An 18,292-nucleotide genomic window follows, 5' to 3' on the forward strand; every position below is an offset into this window, starting at 1 on the left:
TGTGTACTCTAGTTCCAGGCGATCCAATGCTGTCTTCTGGCTTAGACAGACTCCTGCAGGTACACGATGAACCAACACTCACACAGGGACACCCGAACACACAGATAAACTTAAAAATGATAAATCTTTTAAAAAATGACTAATCACACATTCTATTTGTAATAGCAAAGGTTAATTTTTCAGCTAAATGTACAAAGTATCTACTTACAATAGCTATCTACAAAATATCTACAGTAATATCCGCCTAAGCAATAAGTTTCACAGCCCAGTGTCATTGTCCCTGGAAGTAGCCTGGCGGTCCAGCGCTGAGGGAGGATGGCTGAGTCAGACTGTGGCATAGCTGCTCAGTGTAAGGAGCCGCAGAAAGTCGTCACTGTGAATAAAGTGACGGCCTGGGAAACACTGCAGCGGTGTCGACCAGGAGAAGCGGAAAAGATAAAAATAACTGTAAAACAGTGTCGCTGACTTATGATGACAGAATAGTAGTCGTTATCCTCCTCTTCCTCTCCCTCCTCCTCCTCCTCGTCTTTTTAGTTAAGCTTTAAAAATAAAATCTTTCAATGTAGAAAGTGATGAGAGCCGGAGAGACGCCCGGCAGCTCAGAGCACTTGTTGCTCTTTCCGAGGACCCAGGTTCAGTTCCTAGCACCCACCTGGTGGTCCACAGCTCTAATTCCAAGGGATCCCATGACCCTATGACCTTTAATGACTTCCATGGGCACTGGGCAGACACACGCTACTCACATGTACAAGCGGGCAAAATACTCACATAAAATAAATAAATCCCCCCCAAATTTAAAAATAGATCTGTGATTAAGGCATCCACATATGATCTCACTCCACTGAAGGCATATATATTTTTAATTTTAAAGTACATCTATTTATTATGTGTGTGTGTGTGTATATGTGTGTGTGCGTGTGTGTGATGGCTTTCGTGTGATGATGGTCAGAGACTGTCTTGTGGAAGTCAGTTCTCTCTTCTCACTGGGTGGGTTCTGGGGATTGAACTCAGGTTGTCAACTTTGGCCACAGACCTCCCTACCCAGTAAATCTTCTCACTGGCTTATAAATTAGTTTCAAAATCAACTCTCCTCCTCCACGGGGTGGGTGATGTATCACTGATTCCTCTAGGTGGCAGTGTCAGTCATTAAACAGCGTTCTCTCAGTCCTGCTTTCTGTGCAATGTCAGTCTTAAGGAACATTTATATATTTTTATTTTGTCTTTGGCCTACGACGACGACGACGACATTGATACTCACTTTAATTCCGAAGAAAGCAATGTATTTTCATAACTCTCTTTGAATATTGTATTGAAACAGTTCCCCTGACCAGGACAGTGTGAAGGTCTCTGCCTGGACATTTTCAGTGCCTTGCTGCTCTAACTCCTAAGTCATTTTCTACCTGTAGACCTAACAACAGCCAAATGACACTGAGTGCTCGTTCTTGAACACATCTCATGGGTTGGCCACACTCCCGTGTCTTCGCATACATCACTCACGTACCCGTGTGGAACTGCCATTCTTCCCAGTTTGTACATGAGAACACAGACGTGCGGAAAGCAGACAGTTTGCCAAAGTGTAGTTATCCACCATAACCTGAGTCACATGCACCCTTTCTTCACAAAATCCCACGTGGATAAGTTGGGGAAATAAACAGCTATGCATGAGCAAACAAATGGGTCAAAGAAGGTGTTTTATTAATTTATGTAATAAACATACAATAATAGTTAAGATGTAGTTGAATTTGTATAAAATAATTTTAAAGTAGTGTCATTGAATTGTGATGACAGACTATAGTTATTACCTTCCTCCTCCTCCTCCTCCTCCTCTTCCACTTACATGCTCCCTCCATTTACCTGAAAATGTCATTTACAGGTAAATAATATTTCAGTGTATATGAACCATATATTCATGACCTGTCTATCCACTGACGGACATCTATATTGTTTCCACTTCCTGGTTATTGTGACTAGGGCAGCAATGACCATGGATGAGTAGGTATCTCCGTAGGAGGATCCGGAGCCCTTTAGGAATATGCCCAGGAGTGGTATACGTGGGTCTGTATTTAGCTTTTTGAAGAAACAACATGCTGATTTCCATAGTAGCTACACTAATTGTCATTTCCCCCAACAGTGCAATAAGCATTCCCTTCTCTCCCCGCCCCCATTCCTGCATTTGTTGTCTTTTTGTTTTAATCTTTGTCATTCTGACTGGGGTAACATCGAATCTTAAAGCAGTTTTAATTTCCATAATGGCTACAGATGTTGAATTTAAAAAAAGAAAGAAGAAAGAAGACCTCTTGGCGCTTTGTTCTCCTTTTGAAGATTCTGTTTAATTCCACACCCGGGCTGATTTTGTTGTCGTGGGCCTTACAACCTCAGTCACTAACCAAGAATTGCCCCATCAAATGCCCCCAGGCCAATCTGATGGAGGCGGTTCCTCAAGTGAGGGTCCCTCTTCCCAGGTGACCCTAGTCTGTGTGCTGACTGAGTGTGAAGTGGTTTTTTGTTTGTTTGTTTATTTTTTGAATATTCTGAACACTGAACCCTTTTCAGACACATGATCCTCGCGATCTGCGGACTATATATTGTTTTTACCCTTTTGATAATGTTCTTTGAAGCTTAAACATTTTTAATTTGATAAAATCAAATAGCATATCTTTTCCTTGGTTTCTTGTACTTCATTGTTACATAAATAAACAAATAAGCCGGGTGGTGGTGGCGCACGCCTGTAACCCCAGCATTCTGGGAGGCAGAGGCAGGCGAGTTTCTGAGTTCAAGGCCAGCCTGGTCTACAGAGTTAGTTCCAGGACAGCCAGGGCTATACAGAGAAACCCTGTCACGGAAAAAAAAAAAAATCCAAAGAAACCTAAATAAATAAACAAATATTTCACTTAATCCAAAGTCATGAAGATTCAGCCCTAAGTTTTCATCTGAGAATTTATGATTTTATTCGTGTTTCCATCTTTGATCTGTTTGAGTTAGCTTCTGTTTGGTGCCTAGGGGGCAGGTATCTAGCTGTCTTCTTTTCCACATAGAGACCCAGCTGTTCTGTCACTCTCTATTGAAAGACTATTCTTTTCTCCATTGAATGGTTCTTGGCACCCTGTCAAAGTGAAAGTCAAATGGCCATATGGGTACATTTCTAGATTCACAGCAGCCTTGCCCTGCTTCAAGTTTCAGGACTGGTCTTCCCATATGATGCAGTAACGTTGAGTAGGTTTTATTCTCCAGAAAGTACCCAGAGTAGAGTGGTCCCCATGCTTCTGACTGTCAACTGTCCTGAGTAGGTGCTTGACATCCTCTGCTGAGATGTAAGGGTCACAAAAAGGATATTTGTGCAGCAAGGATTATGGTTCTGGTTATCTCCAATAGGATCTATGAGACAGATGGACAGATAAGGCCCAAATGCTTAGCTCAGCTAAAAGAATTTAAATCCCAGGAATGTGTAACTGTCCGTGTCCATCTCAACACCTTCAAATGCATCTGAAATGTGTTTATCAAGGCCTGTTCTGGTTCACACTGTAAAGCAGCTTGAATTAGAAGACTTTTACTAGCATGCATCTAGCATAAACTGTGGCAAATTATCAATGGCATCAAGGTAACTGTAGAATTGTTATCTAGTTATCTAGTTAAAAATCAAACCGGTTGGCTCTGGCTTTTGAACAGTTTTTTAGTCCTTTGCTCTGTAAATAATTAGCTAGTATGCCAATTATCTCTCCAGGCCACTCCTTGGTAAAGGTAATAAATCTTATTCTTTGTGTACCATAAATGCCCTGATTGTTCTGCTTGGGTGAAGGAGACATCTACAGGGTTACAGAATCTTACATCTAATGAATGACATTAGATTATTTGGGTGGGTTTTGTTTGTTTGTTTGTTTGTTTTCAAGACAGTGTTTCTCTGTGTGGCCCTGGCTGTCCTGGAACTCACTCTGTAGACCAGGCTGGCCTCGAACTCAGAAATATGCCTGCCTCTGCCTCCCAAGTGCTGGAATTAAAGGCTTGCACCACCACCGCCCGGCCAACATTAGATTATTAACACACAGGCTCTAACATTAAAAGGGCACATAAAACATTGATTTCAGGGCTGGAAAGCTGTCTTTCAGTCATTTGAGACTGAAGCTTTACTGTGATGTGACCTGTCACAACACCTAAGGTTGGGTCTCTCATCATCTCTCTTCCTGTCTACTGGTGCCAGACATCATAGAGTAGTGTGGTACCCTTTGTGTGTGGCAATGTCCAGTGCTGATGACAGCAACACAAGGCAGTCAAACTGAACGCGGGGAACAGATGTTCACTAAACCCAAGTCTTATACAGCCTGATCTTATACAAAGATCAGAAAGGTAGCCGTCAGGATCAAAGTTCTTCTCTTAAAATTGCTTTGAGACTTCCATTTAACACAATTAAAAACTAAAATGTCTGATGATATTTCTCAAAAGAAACCATTAAAATGAGGTAGGATATAGGAAAATACTTAGATCATTGGTAAAAGGTTTATTGAAGACCCATAGAGAACATGTGCAGCTAGATTTTTTGTTTGCTTGCTTTTTCTTTTTTTGTCTTTTTGTTATTGTTGTTGTTTCTTTTTTTGTTTTTTGTTTTTGTTTTGTTTTGTTTTGTTTTGAGACAGGGTTTCTCTGTATAGCCCTTGCTGTCCTGGAACTCACTCTGTAGACAAGGCTGGACTCGAACTCAGAAATCCACCTGCCTCTGCCTCCCGAGTGCTGGGTTTAAAGGCGTGTGCCACCACTGCCTGGCTTCAGCTGAATTTTTTTTTTTTTTTAAGGCGGAGAACCTGAATTGATGGAAGATTTGAACAGGCACTTCTCCAAGGAAAATCAGTGCCCAGAGAGTGCATACAGTGATCTTAGTAGCTTCCTTCACAAGGAGACCAGCAAAGGGGATTTGCCTCACTCTAGGCAGTGGACAGTGTTAAAAATTCTTAAATCAGGGGCTGAAGGGGTAGTTCAGTCTGCAGAGTGCCCAGTCTTAACAAACACGAAGCCCCAAGTTCAGTCCCCAATGCTACATATACTGGGTGGGGTGACACATAATGTCCTGGGATATATGAGACCTTATCACAATTTTTTTTCCCTTAAACCATGGTTCCACTGTGGAATTCCAAGGTGGAGACTACTCTTAATGATCAGCACCTTCAGGATGTAAATATGTACTCCAATATTCATTTCTGTGACTAGGCATAGGCGCTGAGGGGCAACTTGACTCCATAATTATCATCTATCATCTATCAGACCTTCTCTTGCTGCCCAAACTTACTTGACAAAAAGACTTTAGGTGAAAACAACCAATCAGCCCACCTCCGTTCTTGCACCAACCACATGGAGCCTCCACAGGGGTCCTGAGACATCTATACAAGGAACAGCAGCAGATCACCCTGGCTCCTGGAGGCCCAACCCCAGTCAGAGCTATTTGAAAGTCTATGCCAGGCTGTAGAGGGTGGTTCTGATGCTTTGATCGGGAATCTGTGTTTACTGACGCTGATGATCCTTGCCCCCAGTTGGTTGTTGATCTATCAATAAAGATGCCAATAGCCAATGGCTGAGCACGGGGTGGGACTCAGAAACAGTTGAGAGGACTTGGAGAGAGGAGAAGAGGATTCAGTAGTAGTAGCAGAGTAGATAAAGCCAACCAACCATGGGAGTCCTCTTCTCCAATTGGGCCTAGGGTAGCAGGGGAAGACTTAGGAGTGCCCAGTCATTGAGTTAGCCAAACATTTTAAGAATAACTGGTGTGTGTGTGTGTGTGTGTTTTATTTACAAATCTGAGATAGCTCTTGTGCTAATAACTTGCTAAGAGCACAAAGGGGCAGCCTAAACTACACACACTACGCACAATGGTGATGCCTCAGTACCAGAAGGGAAGCACTTTTCCTGGTAGAGGAACTATGATGACATGGGTGGTGAGACCATAGTCCCTTTTGTGGCAATATGAGCAGGTTGCTTGAGTTTACTAGAGAGTGGGCTTGGGCACACTCGTCTGTGATGCCTCCTCTAATGTTGTGACATCAGGAGCAAGGAAGGCTTTTCTCCAATGGTCTTTTCTTACCTACTTTGAATACTTCAGACTAAACTGAAAAATTGCGGAGAGTGACTAGCTCTGGGTTGGGAGGGAATGGTATATGATCTCACAAGCACCAGTCAGTCCCAATGGGTACTCGGTATGCTACCCAGTGCCTGATATGAACAAGGTCTCATTTCAGGTAGTGTACTAGTCCCAAGGGTGGCTTGCCCCTTTCGGGATCGTACCATGAATCTGTATTTGGAGAATCTGTATTTGGAGATCTGTGTTGTTCAGCTCGATCTGACAGTTGCCTTGTGTCCTGCTCTGCAGCAGATTGATAGCTAAACAGTCCCAGCGGGCAGAGGGAAAGCTGGGACTGCCCAGCACAGCACACTTGTGATCTTGTCTACAACTGTTTGATAGTTGGCCTCTCAGACCATCCTGGCAACTGGCAACCAGTTTCCACTACTTAGTATTGAGTTCTAATTGACCCTATTTGTGGTCAGTATCCAGTTCCCATCTTAGAACCTCCTTGACTGTAGAAGAGGCCATGAGGTAGAGGCCTTGGAGTAGCCACTCAGCAGTAGCCATTGACAACTGACAGAGCACAGAGCAGCCAAAGTGGAAAGGAAGGGAGTGAAAGCAGAGACACGAAATCTGAGAAAGAGCTGTGAGGAACCAGAGAAGACAACCTGCAGCTCTGGACTCCACAGAGCTCCCTCACAGCTGTGAGACTCAGACCCCAAGCTGAGACGCACAGGCCACTGACAGACCCAGCGCCCCCTTGTCCGAGGCCTTCACTGGGCTGTAACAGATTGATACTTGATGCCAACTGCTGGGACTGGTGTGGCCAAACATTGAGGGAAATACAAACTTTTAGAGACCAGCAGTGAAGAACATCCGTCTGCCCACGATTTCCACCCATTTAAGTCAAGAGAGCCATTGGCCATCCGATTGGTGACAAATAAAACAAGACCCCCACCATGGTTATAGAAGGATCATTGCAGTACCCTCAAATCATTAAACAACTTGGGTGTCCAAAACAGCAGGATTAAGTGTGCTGTATTGACATGCCATTGTTGTGTTACACAGAAGAAAGACAGAATGAGCTACCTACCCTATTGCTATCTGGGTGATTATTCTCTATGTCTCTAAGACAAAGCTTAGAAACTGAAAATAGAAGAAAGATGCAAATCCCAGTCATGTGTATAGGTTGTGATGAGTTTGAGGATATCTTTTAGAAAGCAAGGCAGAAACTAGAAGACAGAGAAAAATAAAGAGGTGATTCCAAGGCCTTCAGCATTAAAGCAATACACAGTGTGGGTTGTCTGATAAGATATGGATGGAAGGAGGAGGAAGGGAGGAAGGGAGAGAGGGAGGCTGAGAGGGAGAGGGAAGAAGAGGGAGACAGATGGAGAGGGAGATGAGAGAATGACTTCAGAGTCAGGAGGAAATGTATCTGCGCTGCAGAATTCTATCTTTGGGAGCTCTGTGAGGATAGGACAACACCAGGTTGAACATGCTTGGGGTGTTTATGCCATCGCACCAGTCATACAAGGTCATAATCAAAGAGAGAGCTTCACCCTATTTCTCCTTAGTTCAAAAATAGTAATAAAAACCACCTTTATTTGAAGGTGGTTGAGTAAGAGAAGAAAGAAATCAACTACCTAAGAGAAAGCTGAGGTGGGGAGCTACCAGCATATAACCTCAGCACTTGGATGCAGGAGGGTCACAAGTTCAAGGCCAGTTTGACCTACACTGAGAACTTTGAAAACAATTTAAAGCAAGGAAATAGATGTAATAATAGTAACAACAACAAAGGAGACTAATATCTTGGAACCACTTACATTTAAACTTGCTTTTTATCCAGCAAATGTGTTCTGATTTTGTGTTTCTTGCCATCACTGTTAGAAGTTCGGAAGGTACAGTAGAAACAAGATAGAGACATAGCTTTGCCTTCATGCCACACTCTAATTTGCTTAAATAAGGATTTGCAGCTACTTCATTGGATACTTAACAATAAGAATATATTGCACAGTAGAAGTAGGGTGTGTCTGTAATGTAGTGAGAGGCAAAAAGAACAGAGTGCACACCTCAGTCGGCCACAGCGCATGCCTGTGATCCCAGAGCTGGGGAGATGGAGGCTAGTACATCTGGAATTTGAAGTCACCCTTGGCTACAGAGCAAGTTTTAAGCCAGTCTAGAGTATCTGCATGCATACACACACACATACACACACACACACACACACACACACACACACACCAAAGAGCCGAGCATTGGCCACTCAAGCAAGAGGACTTAGGTTGATTCCAGAACATACTAAAAAGGCTGTGGGAAGTGCACGCTTGACACCCAGGTGCTGGTGGGATGGAGACAGGAGGATCCCACTTTGCTGGTGAGCTTCTGGTTTGGGGAGAGACCTTGTCTCAAAAACTAAAGTTGAAGTCAACTGAAGAAGACAACCAACATTCTCAACCTCCACGTCCATGTATAACATTTGCGTATGCACCTGATCACATACATGGACCCCCCCCACACACACACACACATGTGCAGAAAAGGAAGTCGTAAACTTAAAAATAAATGTGCCAGGGTGGTTAAATTATAAATGTGTTTTTCTTTGGGAAAGCTCTTTAATTTTCTATGGGGCATTCAGACAAAGGAAGAATAAAACATGGGATTGGAAAAATTGCTCAAATTTTATTTTACACCAAGTATTTCGTCTGGAAAAAGTTACTTTTATTTTAAAATGTCTTTGTCCTTGTTTTGTTTTGTTTTTAGACAAAGCCTCACTCAGCAGCCCAGGCCACCAACCCTTGACCTGTTTGTTTCAAATCTCCTGAATGCTTGTATTAAAGATACATACCTCCAGGCCTGATATAGAACTTAGTCAAGTGAAACCTCCTTTGTTTTTAAAAAGGGGTCTCATGTTGCCCAGGCTGGAAAACAGAGTCTCATGTAGCCCAGGTCAGCCTCCAACTTGCTGATGTAGGCAATGATCACCTTAAACTTCTGATCCTCCTCCTCTCCTTCCTCCTCCTCTTTCCCCTCCACTATGCAGCCCTGGCTGGCTTGGAACTCAGTATGTAGAACAGGCTAGCCTCAGACTCACAGAGACCAACCTCTCCAGAGTGCTTGAATTAAAGGCATGTGACACTGTGCCTCGTTTAGTCTCCAATTAGCTTTCCCCTCTCTCGTTTATTTAATCAAAATTTTTATACAATGTATTAAAAAAATCACATTTTAAAATGAATTCTAATCACTTTTTTCTTCCCCTCCCCCAACTCCTCTCAGATCCTCCCAACCCCCCTTCCTGCCCAACTTTATGTTCTTTCTCCTTCTTTTAAAAAAAGTCCACAGGGGTGGGGAAAAAAAAAGTTCACAACATGAAAATCAAGACAAACAAAAAGTAAGACAAAAAAAAGTTGAATAAAACAAAAGCCACCCCCACCTCAAACACACACAAATGGATTTTATTTCGTGTTGGTTAACTACTCTTGGGCGTGGGACTTGCCCTGGAATTTGATTGATAATCCAGTGACACTCCATTGAGAAAACTGATTTTCCCTTTCTCAGCCGGGATCATTGCAAACAGCTTCTGGCTTAGGGGTAGGGCCCATGTCCACTTCCCCGCCACAGCACCGGGGCCTCGGCTAGCTTTAGTCTGCATACACGCTGCCACAGTTCCTGTGGTTCACACGTGCATCCTTCAGTTGTGTCTGGATCCATCCTCTCTGGCGCTGATAATCTTACTTCTTCTTCTGCAGAGCTCCCTGAGCCCTGAGAGGAGGGATTTGATGAAGACTTCTCATTTAGGACTGAGTGCTCCAAAGTCTTTTGCTCTCTGTACATTGTCTAGTCCTGGGTCTCTGTTGATTCCCATCTGCTGCAAGCAGCTTATCTGAGGAGAGATGAATGGGGCACTCTAGGTATAGCATATGTCTTTAGGAGTCACTTCATTGCTCTGTTCCCGTAGCAGAATAATAAATAGTATTAGACTTTCTCCTGGGTCTATGACCTATCTAGTCTCAGTTTCTTGAGTGCTTTAACAGGGTCAGGTATGGGTTCTAGCCCATGGAGTGGGTTTTAAATCCAAGTTTTAAAATGTGGTTAGTACTGGGAAGTGGTGGTACAGCCTTTTATCCTAGCACTTGGGAGGCAGAGGCAGATGGATCTCTGAGTTTGAGGACAGCCTGGTCTACAGAGAGGACAACTAGTGCTGCACTGAGAAATCCCATCTCCAAAAAACAAAAAGAAAAAGCAAAAAACAAAACAAAAACCCCAAAACATAGTTATGCCCATAGCATTTGTGCCAGTTATCACCTTCTTGTGGGTTGTAGCATTTGTAGCTGAGTGATACTGATGATTACCTCTCTCCTCCAGTGTCTTGCAAAGAACCTTCCAGGACTGTGAACAATAGGGGTAAAGATTCCATTCAGGAACCAGCTTGACTTTTTCCATATTTGATGATATAAATGAGTGTTGTCTTCATCAGTAAGGCCTTACCATCAGGTTTTTTAGAGTAACTGTCTTAGGATTTCCATTGCAGTGAAGAGACACCATGACCATGACAACTCTTACGATACAAAAGCATGTGATTACAATTTCAGAGGCTTAGTCCATTATCATCAAGGTGGGAAGCAGGGCATGCATTGTGCAGGCATACATGATCCTGGAGAAGCTGAGAGTTCCACATCTAGAGCCAAGGGCAGCAGGAGACTGAATTTTACACTAGTCAGAGCTTGAGTGTAGGATATCTCCCCCTCGGTGACATACTTCCTCTAACAAGGCCACACCTCCTAATAGTGCAATTAGGAGCCAAGCATTCATTCCTCCATTGAAGGGCATCTGGGTTCTTTCCAGCTTCTGGCTATCATAAATAAGGCTGCTATGAACATAGTGGAGCATGTGTCCTTATTGCATGCCGGGGAATCCTTTGGGTATATACTCAGGAGTAGTATAGCAGGGTCCTCCGGAAGTGTCATGCCCAGTTTTCTGAGGAACCGCCAGACTGATTTCCAGAGTGGTTGTACCAATTTGCAATCCCACCAGCAGTGGAGGAGTGTTCCTCTTTCTCCACATCCTCGCCAACACCTGCTGTCTCCTGAGTTTTTAATCTTAGCCATTCTGACTGGTGTCAGGGTTGTTTTGATTTGCATTTCCCTGATGACTAATGAAGTTGAGCATTTTTTAAGATGTTTCTCCACCATCTGAAGTTCTTCAGGTGAGAATTCTTGTTTAACTCTGTACCCCATTTTAATAGGGTTATTTGGTTTTCTGGGGTCTAACTTCTTGAGATCTTTGTATATATTGGATATTAGCCCTCTATCTGATGTAGGGTTGGTGAAGATCTTTTCCCAATTTGTTGGTTGCCGATCTGTCCTTTTGATGGTGTCCTTTGCCTTACATAAACTTTGTAATTTTATGAGGTCCCATTTGTCAATTCTTGATCTTAGAGCATTCGCTATTGATGATCTGTTCAGAAACTTTCCCCTTATACTGATGTCCTCAGGGGTCTTCCCCAGTTTCTTTTCTATTAGCTTCAGAGTGTCTGACTTTATGTGGAGGTCCTTGATCCATTTGGAGTTGAGCTTAGTACAAGGAGACAAGGATGGATCAATTCACATTCTTCTGCATGCTGCCCTCCAGTTGAACCAGCACCATTTGTTGAAAAGGCTATCTTTTTTCCATTGGATGTTTTCAGCCCCTTTGTCGAGGATCAAGTGGCCATAGGTGTGTGGGTTCATTTCTGGATCTTCAATCCTGTTCCATTGATCTGCCTGCCTGTCACTGTACCAATACCATGCAGTTTTTAACACTATTGCTCTGTAGTATTGCTTGAGGTCAGGGATACTGATTCCCCCAGAATTTCTTTTGTTGTTGAGAATAGTTTTAGCTATCCTAGGTTTTTTGTTATTCCAGATGAATTTGAGAATTGCTCTTTCTAACTCTATGAAGAACTGAGTTGGGATTTTGATGGGTATTGCATTGAATCTGTATATTGCTTTTGTCAAAATGGCCATTTTAACTATATTAATCCTGCCAATCCATGAGCATGGGAGGTTTTTCCATTTTTTGAGGTCTTCTTCTATTTCCTTCTTCAGAGTCTTGAAGTTCTTGTCATACAGATCTTTCACATGTTTGGTAAAAGTCACCCCAAGGTACTTTATACTGTTTGTGGCTATTGTAAAGGGTGTGATTTCCCTAATTTCTTTCTCAGCCTGCTTATCCTTTGAGTATAGGAAGGCTACTGATTTGCTTGAGTTGATTTTATAACCTGCCACTTTGCTGAAGTTGTTTATCAGCTGTAGGAGTTCTCTAGTGGAGTTTTTTGGGTCACTTAGGTAGACTATCATATAATCTGCAAATAATGATAGTTTGACTTCTTCCTTTCCAATTTGTATCCCTTTGACCTCTTTATGTTGTCTAATTGCCCAAGCTAGTACCTCAAGTACAATATTGAAAAGATAAGGAGAAAGGGGGCAGCCCTGTCTAGTCCCTGATTTTAGTGGGATTGCTTCAAGTTTCTCTCTATTTAGTTTGATGCTGGCTACTGGTTTGCTGTATATTGCTTTTACTATGTTTAGGTATGGGCCTTGAATTCCTGTTCTTTCCAAGACTTTAAGCATGAAAGGATGCTGAATTTTGTCAAATGCTTTTTCAGCATCCAATGAAATGACCATGTGGTTTTTTTCTTTGAGTTTGTTTATGTAGTAGATTGCATTGATGGATTTCCGTATATGCTTCTCAGCCATCCGAATTTCTTCAGGTGAAAATTCTTTGTTTGATACAGAAAATGGGTTATATTTACACAGTGGAATACTACTCAGCTATTAAAAACAATGAATTCATGAAATGTTTAGGCAAATGGTTGGAACTGGAAAATATCATCCTAAGTGAGGTAACCCAATCACAAAAGAATACACATGGAATGCAATCACTGATAAGTGGATATTAATTAGCCCAGAAGCTCTGAATACTCAAGACACAATTAGCTTATCAAATGATTCCCAAGAAGAAGGAAGGAGAGAGCCCTGGTCCTGGAAAGGCCTGATCCAGCATTGTAGGGGAGTACTAGGACAGAGAAATGGGAGGGGGGTGATTGGGGAATGGGTGGAGAGAAGAGGGCTTATGGGACATATGGGGAGGGGGGAACCGGGAAAGGGGAAAGCATTTGGAATGTAAACAAAGAATACAGGGGGAAAAAAAGGAGCCAAGCATTCAAACACGTGAGTCTATGGGGTCATAGCTATTCAAACCACCACAGTAATCCGTAGCCTTGTCAAATAGCCTGTAATATTTGGGGGTCTCCAATTCTTCATTTTCCTGCCTCTCAAGTATTGGGGTTAAAGGCATATACCACTGTGTCCAGATATTTTTGAGACTATAATTACATAATTCCTCCTTACTTTTAGTCTCTCCAAACTTTCCCATATACCTCCCCTCCTCTTGTTCCCTTTCAAATTCCCAGTTTTAAAAACAATTCCAGGAAGAGCAAAAGTTAGCAGCCAACCTAGGCTACATAGTAAATTCATGGTTAACCTGATCTACCTAGTAAATCCCTATCTCAAAATAGATAGATAGATAGATAGACATTCTTCTAAACTATATAGTAAGTAAAACTTTCTCAGGTGTTGTCACCGGTGAACTTAGCTCAATGCCCCCAGCTGAGTTGTTTGCATGGTTTCCTGAGAGCAAAACAGTAGGAGTAAGTTTAGTGGCTTAGCTTGATTCCTGTGGTAAGGACTTCCCAGGTGCCTGACCTATGGCTATAATTGTTTTTTCCTCCTGTTTTTCCTGGCCTCTAGTATATATATATTGCTGGTCCCTCGGTAAAGCTTTGGCATTCTCCTTTCAGAATGACCCTGTCGGTGTCTTCTGTCAATCCCCTAGGCCTATGCCCGATACTCGGTATTGTGGTGGCAGCGGGGGCGCCATCACTCAGGTAGCAAATTAGATAGAGCGTTGAACTCTGAATGTAAATCAAACGTTGTTCTGCCTTCCAACAGAACGTACCTTAGGCCTGCACGTTCTCATTCATTTTGGGGAAGAGGTAGACTGTGCTAGAAATCTATTCATGTTCAAGGGTATGGGAAAGATAGCATCAAAGTGTCATCAAATCATAATCAGATTATATAGTATTTTTAAGGGCGGCATATGGCTTTCTAATTATTTTAAATATAAAGAAGGCAATCTGTATGTGATGTAGTTTCCTGGATAGGTTCTTGGAATCGAAAAGGACATTAGGAAAATTGATGAATCTGAATAAATTATGGTAGGCAGTTAGCAGCTGTCTCCCAGTGCTGGATCAGGAGTTGTGACAAATGTACCACAGAGTTCTGAGATGTGACAGTGCAGAAGATTAGGTGACAGGTAATGAGAACACTTCATTATTTTTATGGATTTTTAAAAATATATTCTTAAAACTGTTCTAAAATAAAAGATTAAGCTAAAATAGTAGTAAAGTAGTTTTTTCTCACGCTCAGACAAATCACAGGTTTAGCTAAGTTTACTGTCTGTGCTGTGTGACCTTAACTAAGCACAGTATTGGATGTCAGTCTAATTATAGGAAGCATTACTCTCAGCAGTAGGGAAAGATCATGAGCGTTGAAGCTGTGCGTCCCAACCTAGAAGACCACAAGAGGAGACATTGGAGGACACAAGGAGCCTTGTGATTTCTTGGGAGAGTAACTGGGGTCACAGAAGCAGTGCTTCGGGGTTATTTGATTTTTCATTTGCCAAATACACTGATAGTGGAAAGAAATCTGAGCTGGATGCATGAGCAAAGAGGTGGCAACCGGAATGGGAAGCTGCCAACTCAAGACTGCAACCCCGAAGTGAATCAGTGGGCTGTTGTCGGTGGTGCGTCCAGCTGCCTGGGTCAGGATCTGGTGAGAAGCAGAACCTGGTGTGGAGATGTGCAGAGATCAGTGTATCCAGGGATCTTAGACGCCACCAAATGGCTGCATCTTAAAGCTATGTTCTGTCTTCTTGATCCAAGCTCGACCTCCCTGCACATGGAGGTCAGGGTTAGCTTCTCATTTCTGCCTGTCCTGCCTTAGCCCTGAATTTGCTTAAGGGTCAAGCTGAGTCCACAATTCTCAATTAGGTCTCTTTCATTGATTTATCCTAATGGATTTTAAAGACTTTTTCCCCCAGTACTATGGATAGAACCCCATTTCTTGAATATGCTAGGCTAGCAATCTACCAGACTCACATGCTCAGCCCTAAGTATTGCCAGAAATTATTTCAAACTTGTAGAGAGAGGCTCTAAGAATAAAAATGCCATACAGAACACCACGGTCCCCATTGTCACTTACTGTGCCTAGTGCGAACCATTCTTCCACCGGTAGGATCACTCTTTATCCTTTTTTATATAAACCCTCACACACACCACACAGACAATGCACACACACCATACAACACACAACACATACTATACACCCCCTTCATATACACATCACACATACCACAACACATACACCTCCCCCTTCACACACACATCACAGTCAATACACTCAAGCATCACATACACCACATGTATAACACACACACACACACACACACACACACACCACTGCAGGCACCTGTTTTCTGAATACCTTGTGCATACCTCTAGGCCTGCCCATCCTCCATCCTTCACAGTATTCCCTAAGGATAAGGTCATTCCTTTCAGCACCACAGTGGGTTTCCTCTTTTCAGTTCATTTACTCATTTTTTGTCTGACAGACTCTGGTGAACTGTGGTGACACTCCTTTTCTTGGTCTAGTGTGCCTCTCCACTAGTGGATTTACAGGCTTGAAAAGGCCACACTTTTATTTGAATTTTAGGTTTGAGTCTTTGAGGGCACCATAAACCCAGGTTTGTCAGTTTAGCTTTGAGTTTAACGCCTAGGTTTTTCTCTCAGTTCAGCTCTCCTTAGGGGAATGTAAGCACAAAGGTTAAGTAGCTTGCTCATAAATCACAGCTGATAAAGGGGTACAAGGAGAATTTGAACCCAGCCTGCTGCAGACATTCATTTTATTTATTGTCTCCTGTGTGATTATATTCAGCTTCTTTAATATTTCATAACATCTAAAGATTATCCCACATTGTTTATCTTGGATTGTTGGTTGCTTCTTCGTGTGTTTCCTTCTCCGGATAGAGAAACACTCATTCTCTTTATGTGCTTACTTTCCAGCTCAGGAAAAGGTGACCTGTCTCTGGAGACTGGAAGAATGGACTCAGAGGAGGCTGTTTACCTAAGGCTCTCCCATTCACCAGCTGTTGAGTCTGTGAGGAAGACAGGATATCTTATTACTTCAATGGCAACGATCAAGAAGGTTCTCCAACCTTGAACAGCCAAATGGATGTACTACAGTGGGACCAGCTAATTAATCATTAATCAGAAGCATTTGATAGTAATCTGCCTTGCAGCCACGTTTTCAAACTTCATGTTGCTTTCTCTTCTGGCCATGTAATATTTGAGGCAAGCCCTGCTTCTCAGCTACCGAATGCTGTCCTGAAGTCAGAACTCACAGGGGAATTCTCTGCATTTGTCCTGGGTCTGTCCTCTCTGACTCTGCTATTTATAGAGGCCATGTGGGCTGATAACTATGACTAGGGGCCTGCTGCATGCTAAGCATTAGGATGGGTGCCCAACATAACACTGAATCCTCACGAAGCCCTGTAAAGTTTCTGTGCATCATTGACATTTTGACCATGAGTAAATGAGATGCTCAGAGAGATCATGTGTTGTGGGTAAGATCACAGAGTTGATAGAATGGGTATTCCAGTTCCAGAGTCCCTCCACTATAACACCATGCTTTGCTCATTATTGCTACAGAGATAACTGCCCTATAGGAGCCCTATGGCTATCACTCCCCAGTCTCAAATTGGGGTGGGTATGGCGGTGTATGTGCATGGGAAGCGTCTTGGGGGAGGGTTATAGAAGCACAGAAGAATCACAGAATTATTTTCTAAGCAAAATAACACTGTTTGTTTATGGCCCATGGATCATAGCTCCCTGTCCCCACCTATTTTTGTAAATAAAGTTTTATGGGAACACAACCACATCCTTTATGCATTGTCTATGACTCCTTTCTTTCTGTAACAGCAGAGTTATAAAATTTTATCAAAGTCTCTGTAATCTTCAGTGCCTCAAATATTGATAACATGACCCTTGCAGGAAAGTCTGTGACCCCTGACTTAGGTGATTTTGGAAGGAAGCCCACAGTTTACATTAAGACCAATATATTACATTTTCCTTTGACTGAAAACTGAAAATTTGATAATACCTACATAATAACTCTTCTGATGATGATGGTATGTTGGTAGACATGGTAGTGAGAACTCTCTCTGGAACCCCAGTAAACTCCTCACCCCATAAGCCTCTCACTCATGAACTTCCTTTTCCTCTTGCCAAAGTAGGTCCTAAAATAGCGATTCACAGGCTTACAAGTGGCTTCCCACGTACAATGTACTCCAGTCCCGACATCCTGACTTGGAATTTGAAACGAAGACAATCTGATCTCTAGTCAGTTCTCTTCCCATCTCCCTTTGTTTCTAAGCCACGAGGAAACTATGGTAAAATTGAATGTATATTTCAAAACTAACTTAAGTCGTTCTGATTCTTGTCTATGAAAACAGAAAAAGAAAATACATAATACTTGTAGATTTTTGTGTTAGTCTGTTTAGGCTGCTATTACAAAATACTGTACATGGCACAGTTTATAAACAACAGAACCAGTTTTCCCAGTTTGTAACACTAAGAAATACAAGGTCAACAAGCTGGCTGTAGCTTCAGTGTCTGGTTGGGAGCTATTTTCTGGCCATACAGCCACCTTCTTATACATCCCCATATATTAGAAAAACACTCTTCCTCTCCTCTCCTCTCCTCTCCTCTCCTCTCCTCTCCTCTCCTCTCCTCTCCTCTCCTCTCCTCTCCTCTCCTCTCCTCTCCTCTTCTCTCCTTTCTTCTCCTTTTTTTCTTTTTCAGTCTCCTTCATAAGAGCTCTTGCCTCTGTGACCTCATCACAGACCAAAGGCTCCCCCTCCTAATCTCATCACTCTAAGGAGAAGGATTTTTACCAAATGACTTTGAGGCAGAACACAAGCATTCAGCCTGTGACAGTGTGATGTTTCCTAGCAGGCTTGGCTTTCATATGTGATGCCATGTCTCCTGAGCCAAAAGAAACAGTTGTATTGGGCTGGAGAGATGGCTCAGTGGTTAAGAGCACTGACTGCTCCTCCGAAGGTCCTGAGTTCAAATCCCAGCAACCACATGGTGGC

The 18,292-nt window shown here is 42.7% G+C and overlaps 1 protein-coding gene across 1 annotated transcript in view; it reads left to right on the plus strand.

Annotated features, from left to right (window-relative positions):
• Window positions 1-17,083, plus strand: part of Slc44a1 (solute carrier family 44 member 1) — a 193,842-nt gene extending 176,759 nt beyond the window's left edge. The window contains exon 17 of the mRNA XM_052176499.1: window positions 16,203-17,083. Coding sequence (XP_052032459.1) covers window positions 16,203-16,217 — 15 coding nt within the window. The 3' untranslated portion in view covers window positions 16,218-17,083. The remainder of the gene's footprint in view (window positions 1-16,202) is intronic.
• Window positions 17,084-18,292: the final 1,209 nt, after the last annotated feature.

The sequence above is a fragment of the Apodemus sylvaticus genome, chromosome 3 (assembly GCF_947179515.1).
Source record: "Apodemus sylvaticus chromosome 3, mApoSyl1.1, whole genome shotgun sequence".
Taxonomy (NCBI): Eukaryota; Metazoa; Chordata; class Mammalia; order Rodentia; family Muridae; genus Apodemus; species Apodemus sylvaticus.